Consider the following 27,487-nt stretch of genomic DNA (forward strand, 5'->3'; position numbering starts at 1 on the left):
TTACTTCTATCTCAGGATCCAGTGATCACTGTTTATTCTGGAGGGGTTTTTGCAGATTATTTGACCCAGTACTCAGTTCTTTGGGAGTGGGATGCAGTGTTGTTTATGACCTTGAGTTCTCCAGATGTTGGCATGAAGATAAAACAAACAACTATGTCATCCTGGCTATAGTAGTAAACTCACCAACAATAAGTGTCAAATATGAAGTAGATACTGACAGACCTTAAGAACCACTCATAAACCACCCTTAGCCAAAGCAAAGAAATCTAGGATTTTAATATAGGCATTTAGATAACCCATGTACTACAGTAAACCTGACTGCTGTCCTCTGCTGGATGTAAGCAGTGGTTTGTGGGCTCAAGCTGATCACTGGACTCAGTGCCAACACCTACAGATTCAGCCTCCTCTAATGGTTACACCCACCAAACCTGGATTCTCATTATAGAATTCAGGTCCTGTGATTTCACTGGCCTGAGCATCAGTTTCCCAGGAGAACTGTGTCTAGCCTTTACTCTTTTAAAATCTGTCTCCCAAAGCTGTCTCTTACCTGCTTTCCATGGTAGGTAGCACTTTAGTCCAGGATTTGAAACTTTCCTCCTGGTGTTGGTTTTGTCCTTCATCAATTCGATTGTTTGGCTGTCAGCTCTTCCACCTTGTGCTGAGGAGAACCAAGGTGCATAGACGGCTAAAATTTGGTAGTGGGGTGCCTCTGCGCCTTCCTGTGCAGTTGAGGCTGCAGTGACAGGTTGGGCGGGGTAGTAGGGCAAGTGTCGGGGGAGGCTTCTCTACTCCTTCCTGCATTGTGCAAGACAGCCACTGTACGGGCTTTTCAACCATTCATATATTTCCTTAGTGAAAATATCTTTTCAGATCTTTTGCCTATTTTAAAATTGGGTTGTTTTCTTATTACTGAGGTTTGATGATTCTGTTTATATTTTGGTTACAAAACTTTTGTCAAATAAATGATTTGCAAATACTTTTTCCTGTTCACTGGCTACCTTTTCTTTATTTTTTATTTTTTATTTTTATTTTTACAGAATGTTAGTGGGGGCAGAGGGAGGATTGAATGGAGGTCCTTCCCACCAGTTACATTTCCAACTGTTACTTTTTAAAGTTTAAAATTAAATTTAAAATTTCTAATGTTTAAATTCCTCAGGCTTGGAGCCTCCTGGAGTCTTGAGATTGCAGATGTGTGCATTTTCATTTTTTGTTTTTCTTTTATTGGTACATGATTTTGATATATAATGAATACATTCTTTATGGGGACTTGCTATGTATACATGTCTGTTTTGGAACATTTTACTTCTACTTCTCTCCTTTCTGGTTCCTCTCCAATACTAGCTCCCCTTCCTGTCTGTAAGACATCTACCTCCAAGTTTCCTATTGTCTTTTATTTTACTCTTTAAATGATTTATACTTTGGATTTTTCATGTAAGAGAAACCATGGGCTATTTGTAATTGTGTGTGTCTAATTCACTTAATATTATGGTCTCAAGGTGCATCTATTTTCTTATAGATGACTTGTATTTATCCTTCTCTATGACTGAGTAGTACTCCATTATGTATATGTACATCACATTTTCTTTATTCATTCATCTGTTGATAGACTTGTAGGCTGTTTACAAGATTTAACTATTGTGAATTGTGCTTCTATAAATATGGTTATGCATGTATTGCTGTAGTATGATATCTTAAGTATTTTGGGCAGATAACCAGCATAGGTATAGTTGGATCAAATGGAATTTCTGTTTTTAGTTTTCTGAAGAATATCTATACTAATTTCTGTAGTGGCTGTACTAGTTTACAGTTCTCAAAAGCAGTGTGGAAGGTTTCCTGTTTTCTTGTTGTCTTGCTAGCATTTATTATTATTTGTTTTCTTAATGATAGCCATTCTTTTGGGAGAAAGATGGAATCTCTATTGTTTTGATATACATTATTTAATACCCAAACATACTTAACATTTTTTGTGTCTATATTAATCACTTGTACTTCTCCTTTATTCATTTCAAGTTCCTAGTTTTTGATTTGGTCTTTTATTTGGGGTGTGTGGGGTCTATGGCCATTCTGCCCTGGAGGCACCTGATCTCATCTGGTATGTGTGCATGGGGGTGGGGTTAAGGCTGTAAGTATTTTGAGTTCTTTATATATTCTAGATACTAGTTCTGTGTTCAAGGACTATCTGACAAAAATTTTTTCCCCATTGTTCAGTCTGTGTCTTCTTTCTGTTGGTTGTTTCCTTTGTGCTATGAAAGCTTTTTAATTTGTTGTGATCCTGTTTGTTGATTTTTGGTATTTCTTATGGATGTGAGGTTCTATTGAGTAAGTCCTTGGTTACACCTATATGTTTAAGAGTTTTTCCTAATTTATCTTCTAGTTGATAAGTGTTTTCTATTTTAATACCTAGTTTTTAAAAATTTTATTTAAAGAAAAACTAAATAAAACAGAAAATAGGTAGAAATAATACATACATTCAGAGAAAAAAATAAACAGTAAGAAATCACTAGTAGATGTTTACATATTGTTGTTTTACAAATAGTTGTTCACGATACAAAAGTAGAACATGTAAAGTGGGAATTGAAACAGCGAGACTGCAAACAGTTCTGTTCAACTGTCCAACAAAAACTTAGTAACATGGTTGTCAATCCTATACACTTAAACATACATGCAGTTATCCATATGTTCATTTATGTTTAGATTAAACTAAAGCAGGCTAACATCAATCTGAACAAAGAATAATAGTATTGCTGGATTTTACATTATGATACTCCGTGATCAGCAATGGGTACTGTAGTGTCTTTTCTTTTTAATTTAATTTAAAGAAACATTAAATAAAATAGAAAATGGGTAGAAATAATATATAATTTCAAAGAAAAAAATAAACACTAAGAAATCACTAGTTGATTACAGATTATCTTCTTACAAATAGTTATTCAAGATACTAAAGTGGATCATATATAGTGGGGATTCCAACAGTGAGATTGCAACCAGTTCTGTTCAACTATCCAACAAAAACTTAGAAATATGGTTATCAATCTTATACACTTAAACATATAAGCAGTTATCCATATCTTCAATTATGTTGAGATTGAATAAACCCAAGCAGGCTAATATCACTCTGAACAAAGAATAATACTATTGCTGGGTGTCACATTATGACACTCCAGGATCAGGGTATTTTAGTCTCTCTTTTTCTTCAAAGTATCTGTTCATCATGTGTCATAAGATCAGTTCTCATAAACTATTTATAGATTCTACACATGCATGAGTCTTAACATGTATTTCTATCCTTTCTATATTAGAGGGAGAAACAAAACATTCTCTCTCTAGAATGCCCTGCAGTATTCTCTGTAGAGTTGGATTGGTAGTTGTGAATTTCCCAAGTTCCTCTTTGTTTTGGAAGCATCTTGTTTCTCCATTAATTTCTAGAGACAGTTTAGCAGGCTATATCAACCTGGGCTGGAAGTTCTTTTCTTTCAGGGCTTGGAATATTTCGCTCCAGGCTCCTCTTGATGGTTTGTGTCAAGAAGTCTACTGTTATTCTGATGGGCCGTCATCTGTAGGTTATCTGTTTCTTGTCTCTAACAGCTTTTAATATTCTGTTCTTATATTGAATTTCTGGGATCTTGATTATTATATGCCTGGGTGTAGCTCTGTTTTGGTTGTAGGTGGCTGGAGTTCTGTATGCTTCATATGTCAGAATATCATTTCTTTTTCCTGTGTTTGAGAAGTTTTTCTCAATTATTTATGTGAATAACCTTTGTAGTTCCTTTGTTTGTACCCTTGCTTCTTCATTCACATACTTTATTCTCAAGTTATAGATCCTCTTGTTATCTTCGAGCCTTTGTATTGTTACTGCTTGTTTCCTTGTTATTTTTAAAAAGTTTTCCCTTTCATAATCCCACATTGCAAAATTGTCCTCCAGTTTGGATAATCTATCCTTAGTTTCTTTCAAGCTGATTTGCCATCTTTCCATAAAGTTTTTAATTTCCTGGTAATCTCTTTGAATCTGCTTCATGTATTCTATTTTTTTTATATTCTTCATCAAATAGTTCTCTCCTTTGTTTGAGCTCCTCCCTTCTTCCATCTGTGTCTGTTTGAGGGGTGCTTAGCATCTCTTTTATTAATCTTCTTATATCTTTTTTTGTCTTTTTCCTTTTTATTGGTACCGGGGACCGAACTCACGACCGCCTGCTTGCAAGGCAGGTGCTTATGCCGCTGAGCTAAATCCCCAGCCCAGACCCTTCCCACTGCTGTGTGCTAGTGAGTTGCAGACAGGGACAGCATATGCTGGCCCTTCCCCTCTGGGTCAGTCAAGCTGCTGTGGCCTGCACTGTATTACTATGCGTGGCCTCCCCTCTGGGTCAGTCAAACTTCTGAGACTTCACTGGGTTAGTGTGGTTAGTGTGTGCTACTGTTGTAGGGACTTGATTTCAGATAACCTATTGGGTCTCAGCCAGATCACGTGACCCAGGCTTGGCTCACTCCCCCAATCCCATTCAGGAAGGGAACAACTGACTGAAGTCCCTGCTGCCCCCTTGTACTTGCCAGTCCTGCCCGGTCCCCGAAGGGAGCCCTCCTTTTATGGAATGGCTCCACTCCATCAGTCACCACAGGTCCATGTAGGCACCCTGCCAACTCAGCTCTCTGTTTGGCTTGCTGACCTCCGAACTCAATGTAACTGGACCTCCTGTAAGTCGAAGCAGCGGGATCTCTGATGGCTTGGCAAGTTGCGGCAGGACTTCGGATGTTCAGCAAGTCGCCTGCTGGGGTTGGAACACTGAATCTTTAGCTGTTCCAATAATAGCACCAGAACTATATGTTCAGTTGGTTCTTCTCACCTTAATTTCTTCTTGGGATGATAAAATTCATCTCCCTGTGTTTGGGACTCCCCACGCTGTATTATGTTGAATTCTAAGTTGACTATCTCAGGGAGCCTCTGTAGTCAGCTGTTATGTATCCGCCATCTTTCCACCTTCTCCCAATACCTAGTTTTTTTGATGCATTTTGATTTTATTTTATGGTAAGAGATATGGTTTTGGATTCATTCATCTGCATGTGAACAACCAGTTTTCCCAGAGTCATTCATTATAGAGGCTGTTTTTTCCTCAGCACATTAATTTTGTCTCTTTTTAAAAGATGAGATACCTTTCATAATAACATCCAAAAAATGAAATACTTAGGAATCAGTCTTACAAAAGAAGTAAAAGATCTATTCAGTGAAAATTATAACATCCTGGAAAAAGAAATTGAAGAGGATCTCAGAAAATGGAAAGACATTGCTTGTTCATGGATAGGAAGAAAATTATTATGAAAATGGTAATTTTTTCCAAAATTGTTATACAGATCTAATGAAATTCCAATCAAAATACCACTGGCATACCTCACAGATCTAGAGAAGTCATTCCTAAAATTCATCTGGAACCAGAAAAGACCTAGAATAGCAAAGGCAACTCTGGGCAATAAAGGCAAGGCAGGGGAGACATCACAATCCCTGACTTGAAATTATACTACAAAGTTACTGTAATAAAATCAGCATGATAAAAACAGACCTGAAGATCAATGGAATAGATAAGAAGGTACAACTATAAAACAGGAATAAAAACAGACCTGAAGATCAATGGAATAGATTAGAAGATAAAACTATAACTACAAACACATTCAACCACCTTGTCTTTGACAAAAGGGCCAAACACATTCACTGGAAGAAAGATAGTCTTTTTAAGAAGTGGTGCTGGAAAACTGGCTCTCCATATGCCAAAAACTAAAACTAGACCCATGCTTATCACCATGTACTAAACTAAAGTCAAGATGGATCAAAGATCTAAATATTAAAACAGAAACGCTAACTATTCTAGAAGAAAAGTGTGTAGAAATCTTGAAGATATAGGGGTAGGCAGAGAATTCATGAACAAAAATCAAACCACATGGGTTTGAATCAATAACTGGGATCTTGTCTTATTAAGAAATTTTGCATGTCACAAACAGTAAAAAGGAAACCCATGAATTTTGAAAACATCTTAGCCAAGTGTCCCTCAGACAAAAGACTTCTGTCTAGACCATGTAAAGAATTAAAAAAAAGTCAGGTCCTTGAAATTCAAAGACCCAATCCAAAAATGGGCATCTGAGATGAACACAGTTCTCAGATGAAGATATACAAATGGCCAATAAATACATGAAAAAATGTTCAGCATCATTGGTCATTCGAGAAACAACACTGAGATTCCATCTTACTCCAGAAAGAATGGCCAGGATAAAGAAAACTACCAACAACAAATGCTGGAGAGGCTGTGGGGAGAAAGAAACTCTTCTACACTGTTGGTGGGAGTGTAGAATGTGCAACCACTGTGGAGATCACTCTGGAGGTTCTTTCCTCAAATGAAAGTCCCATTTGACCCAGCTATTCCATTTCTGGGCATATTCCCAGAAGAATTGAAAACATCATATCATAGTGATACATGTGCATCCATGTTTATAGCAGCACAATTTGTAATAACCAGATTTTGGAAACAACCTAAATGCCCATCAACTGAGGACTGGATAAAAAAGATGTGGTACTTTTATACAATGGAGTACTACTTAGCTATAAAAAATAATCACATTGAAATTTTTATAGGTAAATGGATGCAACTTGAGACCATACTTGTAAGTGAAATAAATCAAACTCACATGTGTAAATATCTTGTCTTCCTAGTGTAAGTAATGGTAACAGTACATAAGATACAAAATTCTCAATAAATATAGTGAAAGGGCAAGAATCTGCTCAAAGGGGAAAAATATTCATCTCAGGGAAAAGGAGGAAAAAAAAAGGGAAAAGAAAAAAATCTAAATTTGTATAAACACAATTAAGGTAGCTAAGATGATTGTGCTACAAATGTTATTAGTTTTTAGAACAAAATAGTTAATGTTCATAGGATTGGATCGATTTTACATGTTTTGTCTGCTGATTTGAGGAGCTGTTTTGAAGATCACTATGTGAAATAACATTAGTTACATCCTACCACCTTGTTTTGAAGGCCTATATTGTCATTGTTTTGACTCCTTGCTATTGTTATTTACTTGTCTTTTTTGTTTCTTGTTTTTCTAGTAATTTGTTTTCTTTTTTTTCCCCTGTAATGCAGAAAGGATAGATGTACATGTAGAGGCTTACACATGCCTAGAACTTCTCCTAAACAGTTTGTGAGAATTCATTGTATTATACATAATGATATGAACAACTACGTTGCCGAATAAGCATCATGTTATGAAATCCAGTAATGATTTTATTCTTTGTTTAGAGTGGTTTTAATCTGTTTTGGGTTATTTAATTTCAACATACATGAAAGTGTGGACAGCTGTTTTGAAGAGAACAAGAGACATTATGGTACCATTGTTGATTTTTCTATTTTCTATGATTATTCTATTTCTGGTTTTGAAGGATGATAAGCCTTCTGTTTTGATCAGTTTTGTGTGAATTCATTGTGTATGAAGATATAGACAGCTATTCAGAAGAAAATAAGAGACATTATGGTAGCCAATATTGACCTCCTGTTGTCTTGCTTTGAAATCTGTGTCATTTACATTGTTTTTTCCTGATCTGCTTTGTTCTGTTTTGTTATGGTTTGTTTTACCCTCTTAAAAATATCAGATAGCCAAATGTGACTGGATTTGATTTTGCATGTCTTCTTGTGCCAGTACCATGCTGTTTTTATCAGTATAGCTTTGTAATATAATTTGAAATCCTGAGTTGTTATGACTCCTGCTTTACTTGTTTTGTTTCAAAGTTCATTCCCTGGTACCAAAAAAAAAAAAAATTTACTTTGCTGTGTTGAGTCTCTTCTGATTCTGTATAAATTTTAGGTTTATTTTTTCCGTTCTGTGAAAAATGCTATCTGTATTTTTTCTTAGTGAAAAAGTTTATTTGCAAAAATAAAAGTGAAGAATGAGGAACAAATTGGCTCAGCAGAGCAAGATTGGGTTGAGTAAAAGAGATAAAGTGGGTCAGGGATGTAACTCAGCAGCACAATTTATTTTTTCAAGATAGTACAGTTTTTGTTGTGGAGGTCTTTTACTTCCTTTGGAAGGTCTTTTCCTAAGTATATTTAACTTGTTTTTGAAGCTATTGTGAATGAGATTTTTTTTCTTACTTCCGTTCTCAGTGAGTTCATGTTGATGTACAGGAACACTATTGATTTTTGTGTATTGATTTCATATCCTACTACTTTGTTAAATTTGTTTATTGGTTCTGGGAGTCTTTTGGTAGAGCATTTTGGGTGTTGTATATCAAGAATCATGTCATGGGAGTGAGCAGTGGGTTTATCTTAAGTGTCTTATCAGTATGAGATAAGATCCCTTTATATCTGTTTTTATCAGGTTTTTTAAATATCATGAAAGGATACTGGTTTTGTCAGACTTTTTCTACATCTACATAGATGATCATGTGATTTTTGTCCTTGTTTCTGTTTATATGATCTATTACATTTATTGATTTATATATGTTGAACCACCTTTGCATCCTTGAAGCCATCTGGGTGAAGATATATGCTTTTTAAATACTTGTTTCATTCTATATAGTATTTTGTGAGGATTTTTGCATCTATGTCCATTAAGGAGATTGTCCTGTTTACTTTTTTGGGGGTGGTGGTAGTAAGTGTTTGTTTAGTGGTATCAGGGTAATGTCAGCTTCAGGAATGAGTTTGGCAGTACTCCTCCTCTTCTCATTTCATTCAAGAGTTTGAGGAGTATTGGTTTTAGCTTTTCCCTGAGATCCTGGTAGAGTTCTGTGGTGAATCCATTAGGTCTTGAGCTTTTCTTTTTTATAGTTTTTATTACCATTGCTATTTATTGCCTATTTATGGTATTCAGAGTTTTAATATCTTCTTGTACAGTTTTATAGTTCATATGTATATAGGAATTTCTCTATTTCTTTAGGTTCTTCAGTTTATTGGAATATAAGTTTACAAGGTAGTTTCTTATAATCCACTGGATTTTGACAGTCTTGGTGGAGATTTCATCTTTCTCATTTTTGATTGTATTCATATGGGTTTTTATTTTACTTTTTTGGGTAATTTTCACTTGTTTATCCTTTCAAAAACCCAACTTTCAAGTCATTGTCTTTTTTAAGTCTCTACTTCATTAATGTCCTTTGATACTTATAATTTCTTTCCTTCTAATTAAGATTTTGATTAGTTTTTTGATTGGTTTGATTGATTTTGTTTTTCTAGTACTTTGAGATGCATCATTAGGTTATTTATTTGGGATTGCTATTATTTTAAGGTGTGCGCTCACGTTTACAGACTTCTTAGAATTACTTTCATTGTGTCATATAGGTTTTGGCGTGTTGTACTTCCATTTTCATTTGATTTCAAGAAATTAAAAATTTTTCCCCTGATTTCTATTGTTGTGCATTGATTGATTATTCTTTAATGTATTTTTTAATCTCTGTGTGTTTGTATAATTTCTGTGGTTTCATTTGGTACTGATTTCTAGCTTCATTTTGCTGTGGTTGAATAGAATCCAAGAGATTATTTCAGTTCTTTCATTTTTTTAGGAATCCTTTATGGCCTAAAGAATGTTCTATTTTGGAAAAAGTTCTCTGTCTTTCTGTGAAAAATGTATGTTCTGTTATTGCTGGATGAAGTCCGTTTGTTCAGTGGTGTGGTTTAACTCTGATATTAATTTGTTAACTTTTTGTGAGAAGTATCTTCTTTTTGATTGTATTGGTGTTTATCTGTTCATTTTAAGTACAATAGTTTTCTGTTTTATGAAGTTGGGACATGCTAATATTCTATGCCTAGATATTTATAATTATTAAGTCTTCCTATTTCCTGTACTGTTCCCTGTGCCAGTATGTAGTGGCTATCTTTGTCTCTTTAGACTAGATGTGACATAAAATGTGGTGGGTCCAAAGATAAGGTAACTAATTCTGTTTGCTTTCAACCTCTAGTTGCATGGAGTATCATTTTCCCTCCTTTTACCTTTAGTGTATGAGCTTTGTTTTGGATGAAGTGTGTCTCCTGTAAGCAGTGTATATGGTTGCATTTTGTATTTTGGTCCAATTTGTCAGACTGTGTCTGTTTGGGGGGTTAAGACCACTGACCTTGAGAGTTATTGTTATGAGGTATTTACTGAATCCTTTCTGTCATACCTGACCTGGGCAAGGCCTGCTTGACAAACAGGTGTTCTCAGCAAACAACAGGAAACTACTAAAAGGACCATGCAAACAGAACCCTCGGCAAACAGAACAGATAACCATAAAGGAAATTTAGAACTGAACATACAATCACCCCAGCACTGAAAAGTCCAGTTATCTGCACACCTTCACTGACTGTCCTTGGAACTTTGACCACAAACATTCCATCCAGATTCCTTGGGATTATAGACTGTTTCCCCAAACTTTATATAAACTCAACACCTCTGGCCAACTGCTGTCATTCATGATCTCAGTCTCTCTGAACGTAGACAATGAAATCTAGTCTTTTGCCCACATATAGCCTGTGTTTGCAGGTGGTTTCTAGTGTGCTGTTGCTAACACTTTTATTGCATTATTTTTCCAGTGTTGATTTATTTTCTTTTAACTACAATACACTCCTACTTGTGTGTGTGTGTGTGTGTGTGTGTGTGTGTGTGTGTGTGTGCATATATATGTCTTAGTTACTTTTTAGTCGTTGCTGAGACAAAATACCTGAAGCCCAAAGTTGGTGAAAGGAAAGGTTTATTTCTTACAGTTTTTGGAGGTTTCAGTCCACACTCTTTGCTGGTTTGAGCTTGCCGCCAACAATAGCCATGCCACAGCCTCAACATTTGGTTGCTTTTTAATTTCTTTTTCAAGATTAATCAGTCCATTGCCCTTTGTCTCAGTCTCAGGCAAAGTCTCTGGACAGGAGCAAAATGCAGACAAACTTTCTGCCAAGCAGTAACACACATCATGTGGAGTCCAACGACCAATGCAGTCCTTCCCAGCAGAAACCTCCCAAGCCTGGTCTTTACCATCAGGCTTTCTATCAGCTTTCTGGTCTCCTGAGCTCTGACCAGAATCTCCTCTACAGAACAGCCTAAGCTGCTCCAGCTCTATGCATCCAGGTGACATGTCCAAACCTTTCCAAACTCCGCCCACAAGCCATTTCCAAAGCCTCTTGAAAAACATGGCCAGGTATAGTAACAGCAAACGGCCCCACTCCGGGTACCAAATTTCTTTCTTAGTTACTTTTTAGTCATTGCTGAGACAAAATACCTGAAGCCCAAAGTTGGGAAAGGAAAGGTTTATTTCTTACAGTTTTTGGAGGTTTCAGTCCACACTCAGTTGGCTCCAAGACAGGTGGGCATGGCTGGACTGCTGTTTCATGGCAGCTGCAAACGGCAAGCTCGAACCAGCAAAGAGAAAGACACACCTTCTTCCTGCCATTACATTACATCCTGGCTCCACCCCTATATGGGTGGAGCACTGACACCATCAATCCAAGCACTGTACAACGAACCATCACAAATGAACAATGCAAACTCATGAGGTCTGGGGGACACAAACATAAACCATGACATTATATATATTATATTCCTTTGGCATCTTTGGTAATGATGGTCTCCCTGTCTCTGTCTAGAATTTCCTTGAGTATTTTTTGCAGTGGTAATTTAGTGGTCTTGTATTTCTTTGTCATGGAAGATCATTGCTTCTCAGTCAGTTTTGAAGGCTGGGTTGTCATTTGTTCAGTGCTTGTAAAACTTCACTCTAAGGTATCCTACTGTCCTTTGTTTGTGCTGAGATATCTGCAGTTATTCTGATGGCCTTAACTTTATAGGTTATTTGGTGGTTTTTCTCTAACAGCTTTTAGTAGTCTCTTGTTTTGTTGAATTTCTAGAATTTTGATTATGTTGTGCTGTGGGAAAATTCCTCTCTGATTGTGACAATTTAATTTCTTCCCAAACTGGTCATTTATATCTTGGATTTTGTTTAACTCATTTAATTTATCATTTATTTATTCTTTAAACTTATCTAGATTTCTGCCAATCTGTTTCTTTTGATTGTGAATTGAGACCATTAACAATCATGGTTATAATTAGGTACATACTGAGTTTTTATTGTCATATTATTTTCCTGTGGATGGTTCTCCTTTTTTTATTTTAAAGTGAATAAAACCAAGCAAAATAAAACATAACAAAGCCAATTAAAACAAAACAGTGTGACACAGTACTTCAAAACAATAGGAAATCAACAATGGTTACCATAATGCCACTTGCTGTCTTCAAAATAGCTGCAGATACCTTCAGACATAGTAAAAATCAAACAAAACAGTACAGAACCAGTAAAGACAAAACAATGAATGCAATAAAGGACTTCAAAACAAGTTAAGAGTAAACCCAAAATGGCTGCCATAGTATATCTTGTTATTTTTGAAATAGCTGTCCATGCTATTGGATACAATAAAATCGAACAAAACAAAACCCAACCCAACAAAACAATGAAAATGATACATGTCTTCAAAACAAGACAACAGGGAATCAACAATGACCACCACACTCAGAAGGAGATACCCCACAGGTACTGCACTGCGTGTTGCCATCCTCTGAATAGATAATCATGCCACTGGCTTTAGACCTGCAAAGTCAGTGAAACACTAAATGCTGTAAGAATTAAATTGTATTCCACTTCAATAGCCATCATCACAGCCTGTGTTTCTCTGGATCAACTGGTTACTTAATGGTGGCGGGGGTGGAGGGTGGGGTTGTTGTCTGTTCTTATTTCCCAGCCTGTGCACCAGAAGAGGCTAGCATCTGGCACTTCCCACAGTGTCCCACACATAGTTCTGATTTGCAGAGAGGGTTTGCTTCTTGGTGACTTCTTGTTCTCTTCCCCTGCAGTTCAGGAATGGCACTGACTCACAGGAAAAGGCTGGCATCTGGCTGTCCCCCTCTCCCCCTGTGGCCCACTCACAGTGCTGATTTTGCAGGCAGGACTTGCTTCTAGATGGCTTCTTACTGTCTTCCCCCACAGTCCACTGGTTCTTCTTTATTCCCCTCTGTTTAATTGCTTGCCTTGCGTGGTGGATTCATTCTGCTGGCATTTCTGTAGTTGTAGTACTCTCTTTCTAGAATGTCTTTCAGAACATTTTGGAGTGCTGATGTGGTGTTCTTGAATTTCCTCAGGTATTCTTTGTCATGCAAATATCTTAGTTCTCCATCAACTTTGAAAGATCATTTTGTGGGGTACTTGAAAGACTTCCCTCAAAGCTCACCTTGACTTGAGGATTTGTGTTGAGAAGTTTGTTGTGATTCTGATGGACTTATTTATATATATTTTGTTTCTTTGTTCTAACAGCTTTTAATATTCTGTTTTCGTGTTGAGTTTCTAGAATCTTGATTATTATAAGCCTTGCTGTAGATTTTTTTTTATCATGGCTAATTGGAATTCTATGTATCTTACTAATCTGTATGTCAAAAATTTTCCCCCTGTTTGAGAAGTTTTCTGCTACGACTTCTGTGAAAAAGTTTTTTTAAAAAATGTGATTGGTGCTATCTCCTGCAATCAATTTTATGTTATTCTTTGTATCATTTAGCGGTGCTGGATTCATTCCTCATGGACCCTTGCTATCTTTAAGAAGTTCTTTTTGTCATGATCACTAACTAAAATCCTATCTTCTGTGTCTTACATTCAGTCCTCATTTGGCTCATTCTGTTGTGTATACTTTTAGTGGAATTTTTAATCTCCTAGATATCTGTTGGAATCTGTTTCATGGATTCCATTTTTTTCCTATGTTGGGTGTTCATAGTTTCCATCACTTTCCTAAGCTCTTGTATTTTCTCTTATTGTACTCAGGAATTACTAAGCATATCATTCATTATGATTTGAGAAATTCCTTGTAGTTATCTGAGAAATTGTTTCTGATTTTATTTTTTCTAGAGCCTTTGCTTTGTTTCTTCCATTGTTTCCATGTGAGAGAGTCATCTGGGTGACTTTTGAATTATTCCACCTCATGGCTCCCAGGTGTGCCTTTGGTGAGCTGGAAGTCTGGGGTGTCATCTTATTTGAGTATCTTCTCATTTTCTATTTGTTTCTTGTTTAATTCTTGATGCTTGTAAATTCCTTTTGATGAGTAGATTTATTGTTAATATTTAGACTCCTTAGAGAATGACTACTTGTCAGAGGTGTCTTCTAAGTGTAGCTGACTTTTGGGTTTTAAGTGTTATTATAAGACCTTACTTGTCTATTTGTTGGGGATGAGAAGTTGCTGCTTACTTGATCCTGCCCCTGGTTATTTGACACTGGCTTATAATTTTGGTTATGACCCTTAGGTAATCTCAGTCATGATATACTGGGAAGAATAACTGATTAGAACAATCTAGAATTAGCTAGAACAGTATAGCCAGCAATAATGATACCATCAGCCTAAAAAATGACAAAGTGTAGTCCCTATTAATTTGCCACCTTTAACCACATGAACTATATTTGTGGTTGTGTAGTAAAATTTAAAACACACCAGAAAATTGTGTATAGTAAATAATCCCTCAGTATTGCAATTATATCCTCAGAGAAGATTTTAAAAGGGTTAGTGGGAAATAAAGAGAAATATGCTATCTTTGGGAAACTGGTGAAGAAGATTGGAGGGAAAACGAGAAGAAATAAAAACAAGTACAGAATAGCATACCAACAACAAAATAATTAGAAACAATATTTACATTCATATAAAAACAGGAACAATAAAACAAAAGAAAGAAAAAGAAAAAATGAAGAAAATAAGATAAAAAAGGTCCATTTCAAGGTGTGTCTCTGCTATCAGTGGTAGACAATGTGGGCAGGTCCTAGTTTATTAGTCCCAACAAGCCAGATGTAGCTTAATGGAGGGTCCTGGGGAATCCCAGCAAGCCTGCATCTTCAGTTCCACTGAAGTTCAGGCTTGTTTCTGGTTGTGAAGCTGGAATGTGGTCATTTAGTTAGCAACACTTTGGGCATCTCTTGCCAGCTTGAATTTGACTCCTTGTTAGTCTGAACTTCCTGCCTATTGGAACTCACCAGCCTGTCCTTGATAGTTGGTACTCCAGGTGGAACTAGTCTGCAGCTGTTCTGAGTTCTAAGCACAGTTGGCTCCTCTTAGCTACCAGCCAGTTGCCCTCTGCTGGGTGATGTCTGAACCCAAATAACTCACCAGCCACTGCCAGGGTGCTGTGTCCACTGCTCTGCTCCAGTAATCCTTTTCTTCACGGGGACCTCTGAGTTGGCAATAGTTACCATGTGTCTCACATGTTCATGCTGCTCACGTAGTGAGTCTGAGTCAGGCAGAAGGTGCCATTTGCCACTGCCACCTTTACTGTTCAGATCTCTCTCTTCCTTTTCCTGTGTGTTTCAGTTTTCACACCAGATCCTTCCTGGGTCCAGGGAACCCACTTCCTTCCTTCTCTTCCTCAGGTTGCTACATCTCAGAGTCTGGACACCAATCTCCAAGAGACCTTTTTTTCTGCTGCTCACCACTCTGCTCACTTCCTGGAAGTCCTCTATACCCCTCTTCAACCTACTCATCATAATATTTGAGGGTCTTCTGTATTAGCATCCAACTTCCTTTTGGAGAATTGATTGCTAATAACACACACAGAGAGGAAAATGAACTGCAGACTAGATACTAGCAAACACTAAAAACCAATTATCAGTAACAACTATTTCACCACTGGCAGTGACAGAGAAGTCACTGATAATAATAAGAGACAATCCAGATATTTATGTACTGTAAGAACCAATACGAGCTGTGACTGGTAATACCTATCAATAGAAAAGCAATGTTTAATGATGATATAGGTATACTGAGCCCTTTCCTGTCCTTGTAGTGGTCCAGGAAGTTTGTATTTGTAATCGAATGGAAAAGTTATTGGAATTCTAGCGAGTTAATTTCAGTCTACCATTTCCAGTGTAACCCATGGTGAACGAATAAAGACACTAAGGTATGTTTTAGTTATGGGGAGCCAAGGTTACCTAAGCCTGGCCAAGGTGAAGGTTGATTGGAGCAAACGCCTCAACCCAAAATCTAATCTGGTTTTATTAGTTCGTGAAGAAGGAGGTGGTTTGAGGATGAGCAACTATGAGATTGTGGGAAATACGTGAGTACTGTGAGCTGGGCAATGTGGGAGGCCTGAAAGCACGTCTGCAATATGCAGACAGAAGGATATGCAGAAAGATGAATCCGTGTAACACAACTCAGGTAGCATTAATGTTCAGGGGGTGGTGCTTCAGGTCGAATGTGCAAGCTTTTTTTGCCCTGGGAAGTCATAACCTCCCATCTTGAGGCATGAACCCTGGTGACAGCTCTGGAGCAGGAGCTCTACATTCCACCTGGCTCAGCCATATTTTGGGGTGTCATGGGGCGTGGAGACAGTGACTGTGGCCTAGCTTCAAAGATTATGCAGCAGTACCTACTACTAGCTAGCACTACTTACATTGCTTAGAGCCAAGTGAAGGGAAAAAGAAATGGCTTAGCCAGCTCTGTACATATCAGTACATGGAGTTAGGGCCTGGTTTAGCCAAAGTGGAGGTGATTGCTTTTTGTTCATAGAGAGTCGTCTAGGTCCTTCATAATAGGCACAAAGACAACCCAAATACTGGCATACAGTAAATAGCTACTAAGTGGAGCAACTGAATCCTATTAACAATAGAAAAGAGTTCAGCAATAGCAGCATTTAGTTAACTAGATATCTAAAAAATTAAAGCTTAATTATAATAATGATAAAGAGATGGAAATGGAAAAATGAAGTAAAATTTGAAAAACAAATAGATGAGGAAGAAAGAAAAGTGAGGTGAATCTAATTGAAGAATAAAAGTTAATAGAGTTAGGTAAATGTAATGGAAAAAGAACAAATAAGAAGAATAAAAAATAAAGGGCTGAGGATTTAGCTCAGCAGCATAAGTGCCTGCCTGGCAAGTCTGAGGTCATGAGTTCAATCACCAGTACCACCCCCTCCCCCCAAAAAAGAAAAAAGAAAATATGAGAAAGAATACAGCAAAAAGTAAAGGGAAAAAAGTAAAAAGAAAGAGAGAAAAAGCATCCAAAAAACAGCACACACGTGAGTCCAACAAATTTGTGTTTGGGTGAGTGGTTTCTTTCCAGGCCCTATAATACGGGAATCCACCAGCTATGGAGAAAGGATAGTGAGTCAGAACCAGAGCCTATTTTGTTTACACACTCACTTGTGTGTGTGTGTGTGTGTGTGTGAGTATGAGTATGCTGAGCCTTGTGCTGTCTTTACTGTGGCACAGACTCAATCAGTGGTGCTATTTCTGCCTGAGGGCTGTATTCACTCCAGTGGCTCCCAGTGTTATGCACCTCTGCATACTTCAAGGGTGTGCTCTTGTCTCTAGCTCCATGATGTATGGGCTGGTGGGAGGGCCCTTTGTTCTGGAGGCCCATCTGTCTAAAACCCTGAGTTGTGGTAACTGTCTGATGTGAGGTGTACTCCTGTTCACATTGACCAATGTGGAAAGCAAACAGACCATGTATTTCTGTATTGGATGAGAAGATGGTGGTCAATTTGCAAGACTTAATGTCAGCACTTTTTCAGATCCAGCCCTCAGAAAACCACATATGGCCAACCCAGCTTCTCATCACAGAGGGAGGGACTACAGTGTCCTTCCTGGTCCGAGCTCATCGCTGTTTAAGCCTCTTTAGAGGTTTATACCAGCTGACTCCCTCTCTTGACTGCCTCTGTTGCCATCTTCTGTGGTAGGGTTGACCCAGAAGTCTTGAAATGTAGTTGTTTTGTGACTTCTGATTTTCAGAATAGTTCAATTTTAAAGAATGAACACCTTCCTGAAATAGCTCCTGATCGTTCACTCTCAAATATACCAGGGGCTCCAGTGAATGTTTTTTTTTTTTTTCCAAATTCTAGCTTGCCATATGGAAGGAGTCAGTTTCAGAGTAAAATGTTCTATTGTATTTGCAACTTACAAAAAACATGGCTTTTCTTTGGGGCAGAGCTGCCAGTCTTTGATTTCTCCCTGGGACTGCCAATTCTCTGGGCTTGCCTTGTGTTTTTGTTAGGGTTAGTGTTCCACATTACTTCATTCTTTTCTCTGCATTGTCTGGTTTCTCTAGTTTTTCTATGATTTGTAGTTTTCCTTTTGGCTCTTTCCTACATTTCTGAGTTTTTCTTTTTCTCTTTCCTAAGTTGTTTTTCAGGTGCCTGGATTTTAGGTTCTGGAGAGACTGTGATACGTTGCTGGTCTTCATGCTGCCATTTTATCCTCATTTTCTTAGTAATATATTTGAACTGCCAAAATTTTTATCTTTGAAGTTCAGTTTATCAGTTCTTTCCTGGATTGTGCTTTTAGCTTTGTATGGATTGTGCTTTTAGCTTTATATCCAAGAAATATCTAACTTCAGGCTATGAAAAAGTTTTTTCTAAACATTTTATAATTTTAGCTTTTATCTATTCTTCATTTTGAGTTTTGTGTTGTGGTGTGAAGTTAAGGTCTAAATTCATTTTTCCCCTCCACTAGTTGTTCCATTTCATTTCCTTGGAACCTCTGAAAAATTACTTGAGAATATAAGTGTGGGCTTTTTTCTACAGTCTTAACTACTTCTGACGTATTTGTCTGTTTTTTTCCTGATGCTGCTAGGGATCAAATTCGTTGCCTTAAGCATGCTAGGCAAGTGCTTTAACACTGAGCCACTTTAGCGTGGCATTATTTCTTCATTACATGTTTGATACAACTTACTAGTGAAGCCTTCTGGGCTTGGACTCTTGGCTCAATGTTTAATTCAGTATCCTTTTATGAATTGACCCTGATTTCATGTTTCCCTTTTGGTTTCAGTAATTCCTGTCTTTCCATGCATTTGTCCATTTGATCTAAATTGTCTAATTTCTTGGCATAAACTTTTTATAAAATATTCTTATCCTTCTAGATTGGTAACGATTCTTTATTTTTATAATTTGAGTCTCTTTTTTCAATATAGGCAAAGGCTTGTTCATGTTTTCAAAGAACTAAATTTTGATTTTGGTAATTTTTCTCTGTTAGTCTTGTTTTAAAAAATTAAAATTGTATGTATACATTGATTAATATAATTTTTCCTACAAAGTTTATGGCTGTTATAATAATATTAGCTTTTTTGAGGCAAATCACACTCTCTATGCCTAGAAATAATGTCAACTTTATCTTGACAGATTTTTTTCATGTTATTATTTGACTTTTCAATTTGAATGTAGTTACTGACTTCCACTACAAAAGATCATAGTAGAGTTCTCATTCATACTTGTTCCTTTCCTGTTTTCTTTGCTTTTAGTGATATTGTCACTAAAATCAAGTTCCCAGTTTACAAATATTTGAATTGTAAACTTGTACAGATGAACAGACTACACCTTATGAGCATGAGCAGATGTTCTTGGAAGTAGTTCACATGTCTGCAGGACATGGTTACAGTTGTACTGCTGTTGCTTATACTGTACTGCAGAACTGTATAGTAGGATTATACAATCAGAGACTTACTGTATTTTTGTGTATTTGATTTTTTAATTCTTTACATTGTATATTTGTGTCATTAAAGGTGTGTAAGACTCACTTTATTGAACTTATGAATGAACCTAATTTATGAACATCCTCCCTGAGCTTAACTTTTCCATAAGTCAGGGGCTATTACTATAATTATAAAAAACTTTCAACTGAGCCATGGAGTACTATTTAATTTAATAATAGCTTTTTTTCTTGTGCATTTTTATTTCCCTTGGATTTAACAGTTTATTATTATTATTTTTTAGTTTGACTAGCTTCTGTGAACTTACCATGAATTCAATTTTGTGCACTAAACAAGGTTGTACAGATCTTTCATTATGCTCAGATGCTTGAAGTATCCAATTGTTTCGAGTCATCATGTCTTAAAGAAGACATTCCTACAGACTGCTTGTCCAATAGGGACAGCTTTCCTTTTATGTACTGTACTTTGCTGCACAAGTGTCAGTTTAGTGTTTCCTTTCATCCTTCCCTAGAGATTCTTTGCTGTTTTCTAGTGTGGTATACTCTGTTTGGTCTCTTCTTTTGTCTTTCTCAGTTTAGGGCCTTATTTTGGTGGAGCAAATCCTCTATTAGCCTCTTGAGAAAGTTTCTCAGAGGTCAATATTTTGAAGCTCTGAAGATCTGAAATAGTCTTTAAAAACTGGAAATTTTTGGAATTTTTATAGGCTTTGTAGCATTGTTTTCTAATTTTCAGTATTTCTGCTGAGAAATGGTGCCAAACAGATTTCTCCCTCCCACTCTCTCCCTTTCTTTTTTCTTTTCCTTTTGTACAAGGGATTAATCCAGAAGTGTTGTAGCATTGAGGTACATGCCAACCCCTCCTTCCTCTTCCACAATTTGAGACAGGGTCTTGCTAAATTGCCTAAGCCGGCCTTGAGATCCTTATGCTTCAGTCTTTCTGCTAGCTGGGATTTCTACTAGCTAGGTCATAGGTCAGACTCCAAACATATTTTGATCCTTTATATAAAACTAATTTATTTCTGTCTTGAATTTAAAGGAATTCTTTTGTCACTCTGTTTTCTAAAATTTACATGTACTCTGCCTGGTTTGAAGCTCATGTCATTTAGAATATAGAATTGAAAAACATTTCCCTTTCGTAATATACTTCTTCCAGAGAGGCACTATGATGTCGAGGTTGAGGGCACACCATGAGAACAGGATGCAATAATATGAATTCCCTCTCACAGAGCCCTTGAATTTGAGCAGATCGCTTAGCTTCTCTTTGACACAGTTTCCTCATTTGGGAAAGAGATGAGGTAGAGGATCTGAGGATCTTTCAATTTATGTTCCACACTCACACCCATTTTCCAAAGTGTTACTAAGTACTTGTTTGGGTTCTGATGTAAATCAGGTTGCTTTTCCCACTGCTTGCTTTTGATTCAGCTGTCTTAGTTAAGTTGGGTAACCTACCTACCTGCTCTCCAGTTTCTGGTGCAGTATTTCATTGGAATTATCTCATCTTCTTTGCACTTTCTGTGGGTTTCTATTTGTGTATTCTGTGTGCTGTTGTTTTAATTTTATGGTGGGGGCAAGAAGAGTGTTAGTCTGCTATTATAAAGCAGAAATTTGCATTTTTAATGTATATATTTCTTTTGTAGTATGTATTACATTTATAGCAAATAAAATTATTAATTTTTTTCTTTTCAAATATTTCATTTTAAAGAGAAAAAATAAAATTTCAAAACAATAACTAGGGAGTAACAGTGGTATATACATTGTGTAATATGTATTGGTTCAGTTTCTCACATTAGTGAGACAATATACGTGTGTCTGAAAATATATTAATTAGAAATAAATCAGTTGCATCTCTTTCAAAACTACTGTGCTTGTGATATTAGATAGTTTAAATTCTGTCTTAGTTACTTTTTCATTGCTGAGACAAAATACCTAACATCCACAAGTTAAGGAAGGAGAGGTTTATTTAGCTCACAGTTTATAGTGGTTTCATTGGCTGGCTCCAAGGCAGCGTGGCATGGCATAGGTGCATCACAGAGGAGAAACAGCTCATGGTGCGCAGAAGGTGATAAAGCAACAAAGGATGACTGCAGCTCTTTTTATCCCTTGTATCTTATCCAGGCTACTTTGGACAGGTAGCATTCGCATACTTTATCCTAGTGCCCTTGATCATAGCAATAAACATGAATCAACCCCAGGGTCCCATACTCTAGATCCAGGCATCTCTGAAAAAGGTCCACCTATGACTGCATGAGGTTTTGGGGGACATCTAGACACAGCTATAAAAAAATACCTATTTTGAATTACATTGTGGATTCCCAGTATACTATAATTTATTACTAATAATACACTATTTTGAGTTTCTATCTAACTTTTGCAATGACTGTCTTTTTCTAGATTGTAATTTTAAGTCAAGAACCTTATTATTTTCCCTGTTTAAAAAAATAAGCTTATCAGAAATGCTATGAATTATATTTTATGAGAATTATATTATGATCTTGTTTTCTAGATTGAAGAATGCCTCCTCAGACGTAAAACAAATCATTAAAAATGAAACAGAGTTGGATATTACTGCTGATCTTAGAAAGAAACTCCATCGAGCTAAGAAAGAAAAATTAGAAATGACAACTAAGCACAATGCAGAGGTACAATTTATCTTCCTTTCAGTGTGAAAACTTGTGTTTGAATTTTTACATTTATTTCATATTACAAACTCCATGTTTAACCTTTCTCAGTTTACCATTTTTGTGCTTGAAATTGTAGGAGTAGAACATTTTTTTTTTCTTTTTAACAGTACCAGGGATCAAACTCACGACCACCTGCTTGCAAGGCAGGTACTTATGCCGCTGAGCTAAATCCCCAGCCCCAGGAGTAGAACATTTAACACAGAGTAAAATTTTATGGGACTGTTAAAGTAGAACTTTGATGAATTGTATTTATTTGTAGGTTTCTTAGATTTATTTTAATTACTGAGTTTGACTTGACCGAAAATACTAATTGATAAACATTTTTGATGACTGAAGGATTAAATAGGCACTTTTAAAATCATAATGTAGATTCTTTTATTGTCTCAATAAAGTATAGTTTTCTAACTCAGCAGATTTGAGTGTAGAATTTGTGTGTGGGTGTGGGTGTGTGTTACTGGGAATTGAACGCAGGGAGTGCTGTTACATCTTAAGCCATTTAAAAAAATTTTTTTCCAAATCCATTTTATTTCAAGGATTAAAAAAAAGAAAAAATTACAACAAAATTTCAAAGCACGTCTATTGGGGCAACAATTGAACATACATTGCACATTGTCATCCCCAAATCATTCACCCAGAGCACAAGACATCTGCATTCAGTTGTCCCAACAGTACCAGCACAGATCTTTCTCTTCAGTGAACTCAGAGCAATCACTAGTATAATTACCTTACTGTTTTTTATGTATATATCCATATACATATACATATACATACGTTTTTTCTTTTAGCTTCTCACACTGCTGAAACAATACAGTATTTACACTGTGTATCTTATTTATTTCACTAATGAGTATATTCTCAAGTTGCGTCCATTTACCTATAAAAGTCTTCAGTTTATCCTCCTTTATGGCTGAGTAGTACACCATTCTATAAAAAAACTACAACTTTTTATCCATTCCTCAGTTGATGGGCATTTAGGTTGTTTCCAAGATCTGGCTATTACAAACTGTGCTGCTATAAACAAGGGTACACATACATCCACTGTGATACAATGTTTTTCATTCTTCTGGGAAAATACCCAAAGAGGAAGAGCTGGGCTGAATTGGTTCTCTAGTCCTACTTTTTTGAGGAATCTCCACACTGATTTCCACAGTGGTTGTACTTGTCTGCATTCCCACTAACAGTGGAGAAGGGTTCCTTTTTTCTCCACATCACTCCAACATTTGCTATTGCTTGATTTATTGGTAGCCATTCTTTGTGGGGAGAGGTAGAATATTGTATTAATTTGCATCTCTCAAATGACCAGTGATGTTGAACATTTTTTCACGTATTTATTTGCTGTTTGATATTTCTTCATCTGGGAGGTGTGTATTAATCCCAGATGCCCATTTTTGGATTGGGTCTTTAAATCTAGAAGGACTGATTTTTTTTTTTTTGAGTTCTTCATATGTTCCTGATAATAATCCTTTATCTGAGGAACAGCTAGCCAACATTTTCTCCCACATTGTGGGCTGTCTCTTCACCCACAGTTGCTGTGCAACAGTTTTTCAGTAGGGTGAGATCTCAGTTGTTGATTCTTTGTGATAGTTCCTGTGCAATCTGGGTTTTGTTCATAAAGTCTTTGCCTACACCAATGTCTTCAAGAGTTTTACCTACTCTATATTCCAGAAGATTTAATGTTTCTGTTTTAATATTAAGATCTTTGATCCATTCTGATTTTAGCTTAGAACATGATGAAAGATATAGGTTCAGTTTTAATCTTCAGCATGTGTAGAGCTATTTTTTGCAGCAATGTTTATTAAAGAGGCTATCTTTCTTCCAGTGAATGTGTTTGGCACCTTTGTCAAAGATAAGGTGGCATAATGTGTCTAGAGTTGTTTCTGAATCTTCAAATCTGTTCCATTGATCTTTGGATCTATTTTTTGTTAATATTGCAGTTTTTTAAATTTAAATTTAAATTTTTTTTATTTTAAAGAGAAACTAAAGAAGACAGAACAAAGCAAATCAGAACAGAACAACATAAGCAACACAGCACTTCACAACAAGACAACTGGATATTAACAGTAGCTACCATAATGTCTCTTTTCTATGAAATAGTTGAGCATACCTTCACACACAGTAATAACAAACATAATAAAATAGAATAAAGCCATTCAAGAGAATGAAAGTATTACAGGATATTCAAAACCAAATAACAGAAAATGTACAGTTTGTTTTTTTAATCACAGTAGGTTTATAGTATAATTTCAAGTCAGGGATTGTGACTTCCATCTTGTCTTTGTTGCCTAGGATTTCCTTTGCTATTCTAGGTCTCTTCTGGTTACAGATGAATTTTAGGATTGTTTTCTCTAATTCTGTGAGATATGATATTGGAATTTTGATTGGGATTGCACTGATTTCTATAATAGTTTTGGAAGTATGGCCATTTTCACTATCTTGGTTCTTCTTACCCAAGAGCATGGGATATCTGTCCATTTTCTAATAGCCTCTTCAGTCGTGTTTTTCAGAGTACTATAATTTTCAATGTAAAGTTCTGTCTCTTACATTCTTCAATAGATTGATTCCTAAGTACTTCATTTATTTGGATGCTGTTGTAAAATGTATTGTTTACCTGATTATGTCTCTCAGTGAGTTTTTTATTCATGTATAGGAAAGCTGTTGATTTTTGAGTGTTGACTTTGTAACCAGCTATGTTATTGAATTTGCTTATTAAATCTAGAAGTCTTTTGGTGGAGTTTTTAGGGTCTTCTAAGTAGAGTATCAAGTCATCTGCAAATAACGATAGTTTAACTTCTTCTTTTCCTGTCTTTATTCCTTTTGTTTCTTTCTCCTGTCAAATTGCTCCAGCAAATTGCTCCAGCAAAGTTTCAAGGACTATGTTGAAAAAGAGTGGAGACAGTGGACATCCTTGTTTTGTTCCTGATTTTAGAGTAAAAGCTTTCAGTTTTTATCTATGTAGTATGATACTGGTTGTTGGTTTGTTGTAGATGGCTTTTATCAGATTGAGATAAAGAGCATCTATTCCAATTTTATCATGAATGGATGCTGGACTTTGTCAAAAGCTTTTTCTGCATCTATTGAGATGATCATATGATTTTTGTCTTTGGCTCTGTTAATGTGGTGTATTATATTTATTGATTTATATATGTTGAGCCATCCCTGCATCCCTGGGATGAATCCCCTGTGGTCATGGTATACAATCTCCTTGATGATTTGCTGAAGTGTGTTTGCCAATATCTTACTGAGGATTTTTGTATCAATGTTTACTAGAGAGATTGGCATATAATTCTCTTAGTTGAGTTCTTCTCTGGTTTTAGTATCAGAATAATGCTGCTTCCAGGAATGAATTTGGAAGTATTGCTTCCTTTTTCAGTTTCATTAAAGTATTTGAGAAGAAGTTGTGTTAGGTCTTCTCCAAATTTCTTGTAGAATTCAGCAGTGAATCCATCAAGACCTGAGCTTTTCTTTGTTGATAGGTTTTTAATTATATCTTTTATTTATTCATTGGTATTGAGTTATTTAAGATTTTTATGTCTTCTTGATTCAGCCTTGATAATTCAGATGTATCTAGAAATATATCCATGTGTTCTGTATTTTCTATCTTATTAGAATACAAGTTTTCAAAGTAGGTGTAGATAATTTTCTGGATTTCTTCACGGTCTGTTGTCATTTCACCCTTTTCATTCCTAATTGCATGGATTTGAGTCTTTTCTTTTTTTGATAAGGTTGGCTAAAGGTTTCTAAATTTTATTTACTCTTTCAAAGAACCAACTTTTTGATTCATTGAATCGTTGTGTTTTTAGTCTCCAGTCTGTTAATTTCTGCTCTAAGCTTTATTTAATTTCTTCCTTCATACAAGCTTTTGGTTTAGCCTGCTCTTCTTTTTTCTAGAAGTTTGAGGTTCAACATTAAATTATTTATGTGCACTTGTTCTGTTTTCCTGATATGCGTATTTACTGCTGTAAATTTCCCTCTTAAGACTGCTTTTTTTTTTTTTTTTGTCTTTTTCCTTTTTATCAGTACCGGGGATCAAACTCACGACTGTCTGCTTGCAAGGCAGGCACTTATGCCGCTGAGCTAAATCCCCAGCCCTAAGACTGCTTTCAATATGTTCCACAAGTTCTAGTATGTTGTATGGTCATTATCATTCAACTGTAAAAACTATCTAATTTCTTCTTTAATTTCATGTGTGACCCATTGGTTGTTCAGTAGAGTGCTATTTAATTAATATGTGCTTATGAAACTCTTGTGGTTTCATTTGGCATGAATTTCCAATTTCATTGCACTGTGGTCTGATAGTATGCATGGAATAATTTCAATTTATTTGCATTTATTTAAGCATGTTTTATGAGCCAGTATACGGTCTACTTTGGAATATGTCCCATGTGCAGCTGATAAGAATGTTTATTCTGACCTTGTGGGGTAGAACACTCTATAGAAATCTACTAAGTCCATTTTTCTTTCTTTTTTTTTATAGGTACCGGGGATAGAACTCACGACTGCCTGCTTGCAAGGCAGGTGCTTATGCCGCTGAGCTAAATCCCTAGCTCCCTAAGTCCATTTTTCAAAAATTTGATTTAGTTAGGATACTTCATTATTGATTTTTTTTGTCTAATTGATCTGTCTTTTGTGACAATGGGGGTATTGATATCTCCCAATACAACTGTAGTAGGGCTTATTTGATATTTATGTCCATTAGTTTAATATAGTTGGGTGCACTGACATTTGTTGCACATAGGTGCATGATCATTATCTCTTCCTCTTGGATAGTTTCCTTTTCAAGGATGTAGTAATCATCTTTATTTCTCTTAATCAGTCTTGGATTGAAATTCACCTTGTCTGAAAATAGAATAGCTACCCCTGTGCTTTTCTGGGTTCTTGTCACACGGAGTATTGATTTCCATCTTTGACTTTCAGTCTATGAATTTCTTTTTGAATTAAATGTGTTTCTTGTATGCAGCATATTGTTGGATCTTGCTTCTTGATCAATTCTGCTGGTCTGTGTCTCTTGACTGGTGCATTGAAACCAGTAACACTGATGGTTGTAACTGATACGTATTGACTTATCCTTGTCATGTTATTTTTCTGTTGCTGGCTCCCCACCTTTTTCCTTCCCCATAATTGTTTTCCTTTTCTGATGGATTCCTTTTGTTGGGGTTCATGGAGCTGTAGTCCTTATTATCTCTTTGCAGAATGTTCTTCACAACATTTTGGTGTGCTGGTCTATTGGTCATGAATTTCCTCAGACATTCTTTGTCATGGAAGTATCTTATTCTCCACCAATTTTTAAAGATAGTTTTGCAGGGTACCTCAATCTGAGTTGAAAGTTGTTTTCCTTTAGAACTTGGAGTGAAGTACTTCAAAGTTCTCCTTGACGTGAGTTTTTGTG

General features: G+C 36.2%; 1 protein-coding gene across 14 annotated transcripts in view; it reads left to right on the top strand.

Moving 5' to 3' along the window:
- The window catches only part of Ccdc171 (coiled-coil domain containing 171), a 454,917-nt gene that overhangs the window by 60,429 nt on the left and 367,001 nt on the right, over window positions 1-27,487 (top strand). For all 14 annotated transcript variants that reach the window (XR_010048327.1, XR_010048331.1, XR_010048328.1 and 11 more), the window contains one exon: window positions 21,924-22,059. Coding sequence is in view for 11 of the 14 variants with exons in the window: in XM_063251434.1 (XP_063107504.1) it covers window positions 21,924-22,059 (136 nt within the window). In the remaining 3 variants the exon portion in view is untranslated. The remainder of the gene's footprint in view (window positions 1-21,923; window positions 22,060-27,487) is intronic.

Source organism: Cavia porcellus, unplaced genomic scaffold (assembly GCF_034190915.1).
Source record: "Cavia porcellus strain 051 isolate PalLab524CR breed Dunkin Hartley unplaced genomic scaffold, mCavPor4.1 scaffold_1, whole genome shotgun sequence".
In the NCBI taxonomy this organism is placed as follows: Eukaryota; Metazoa; Chordata; class Mammalia; order Rodentia; family Caviidae; genus Cavia; species Cavia porcellus.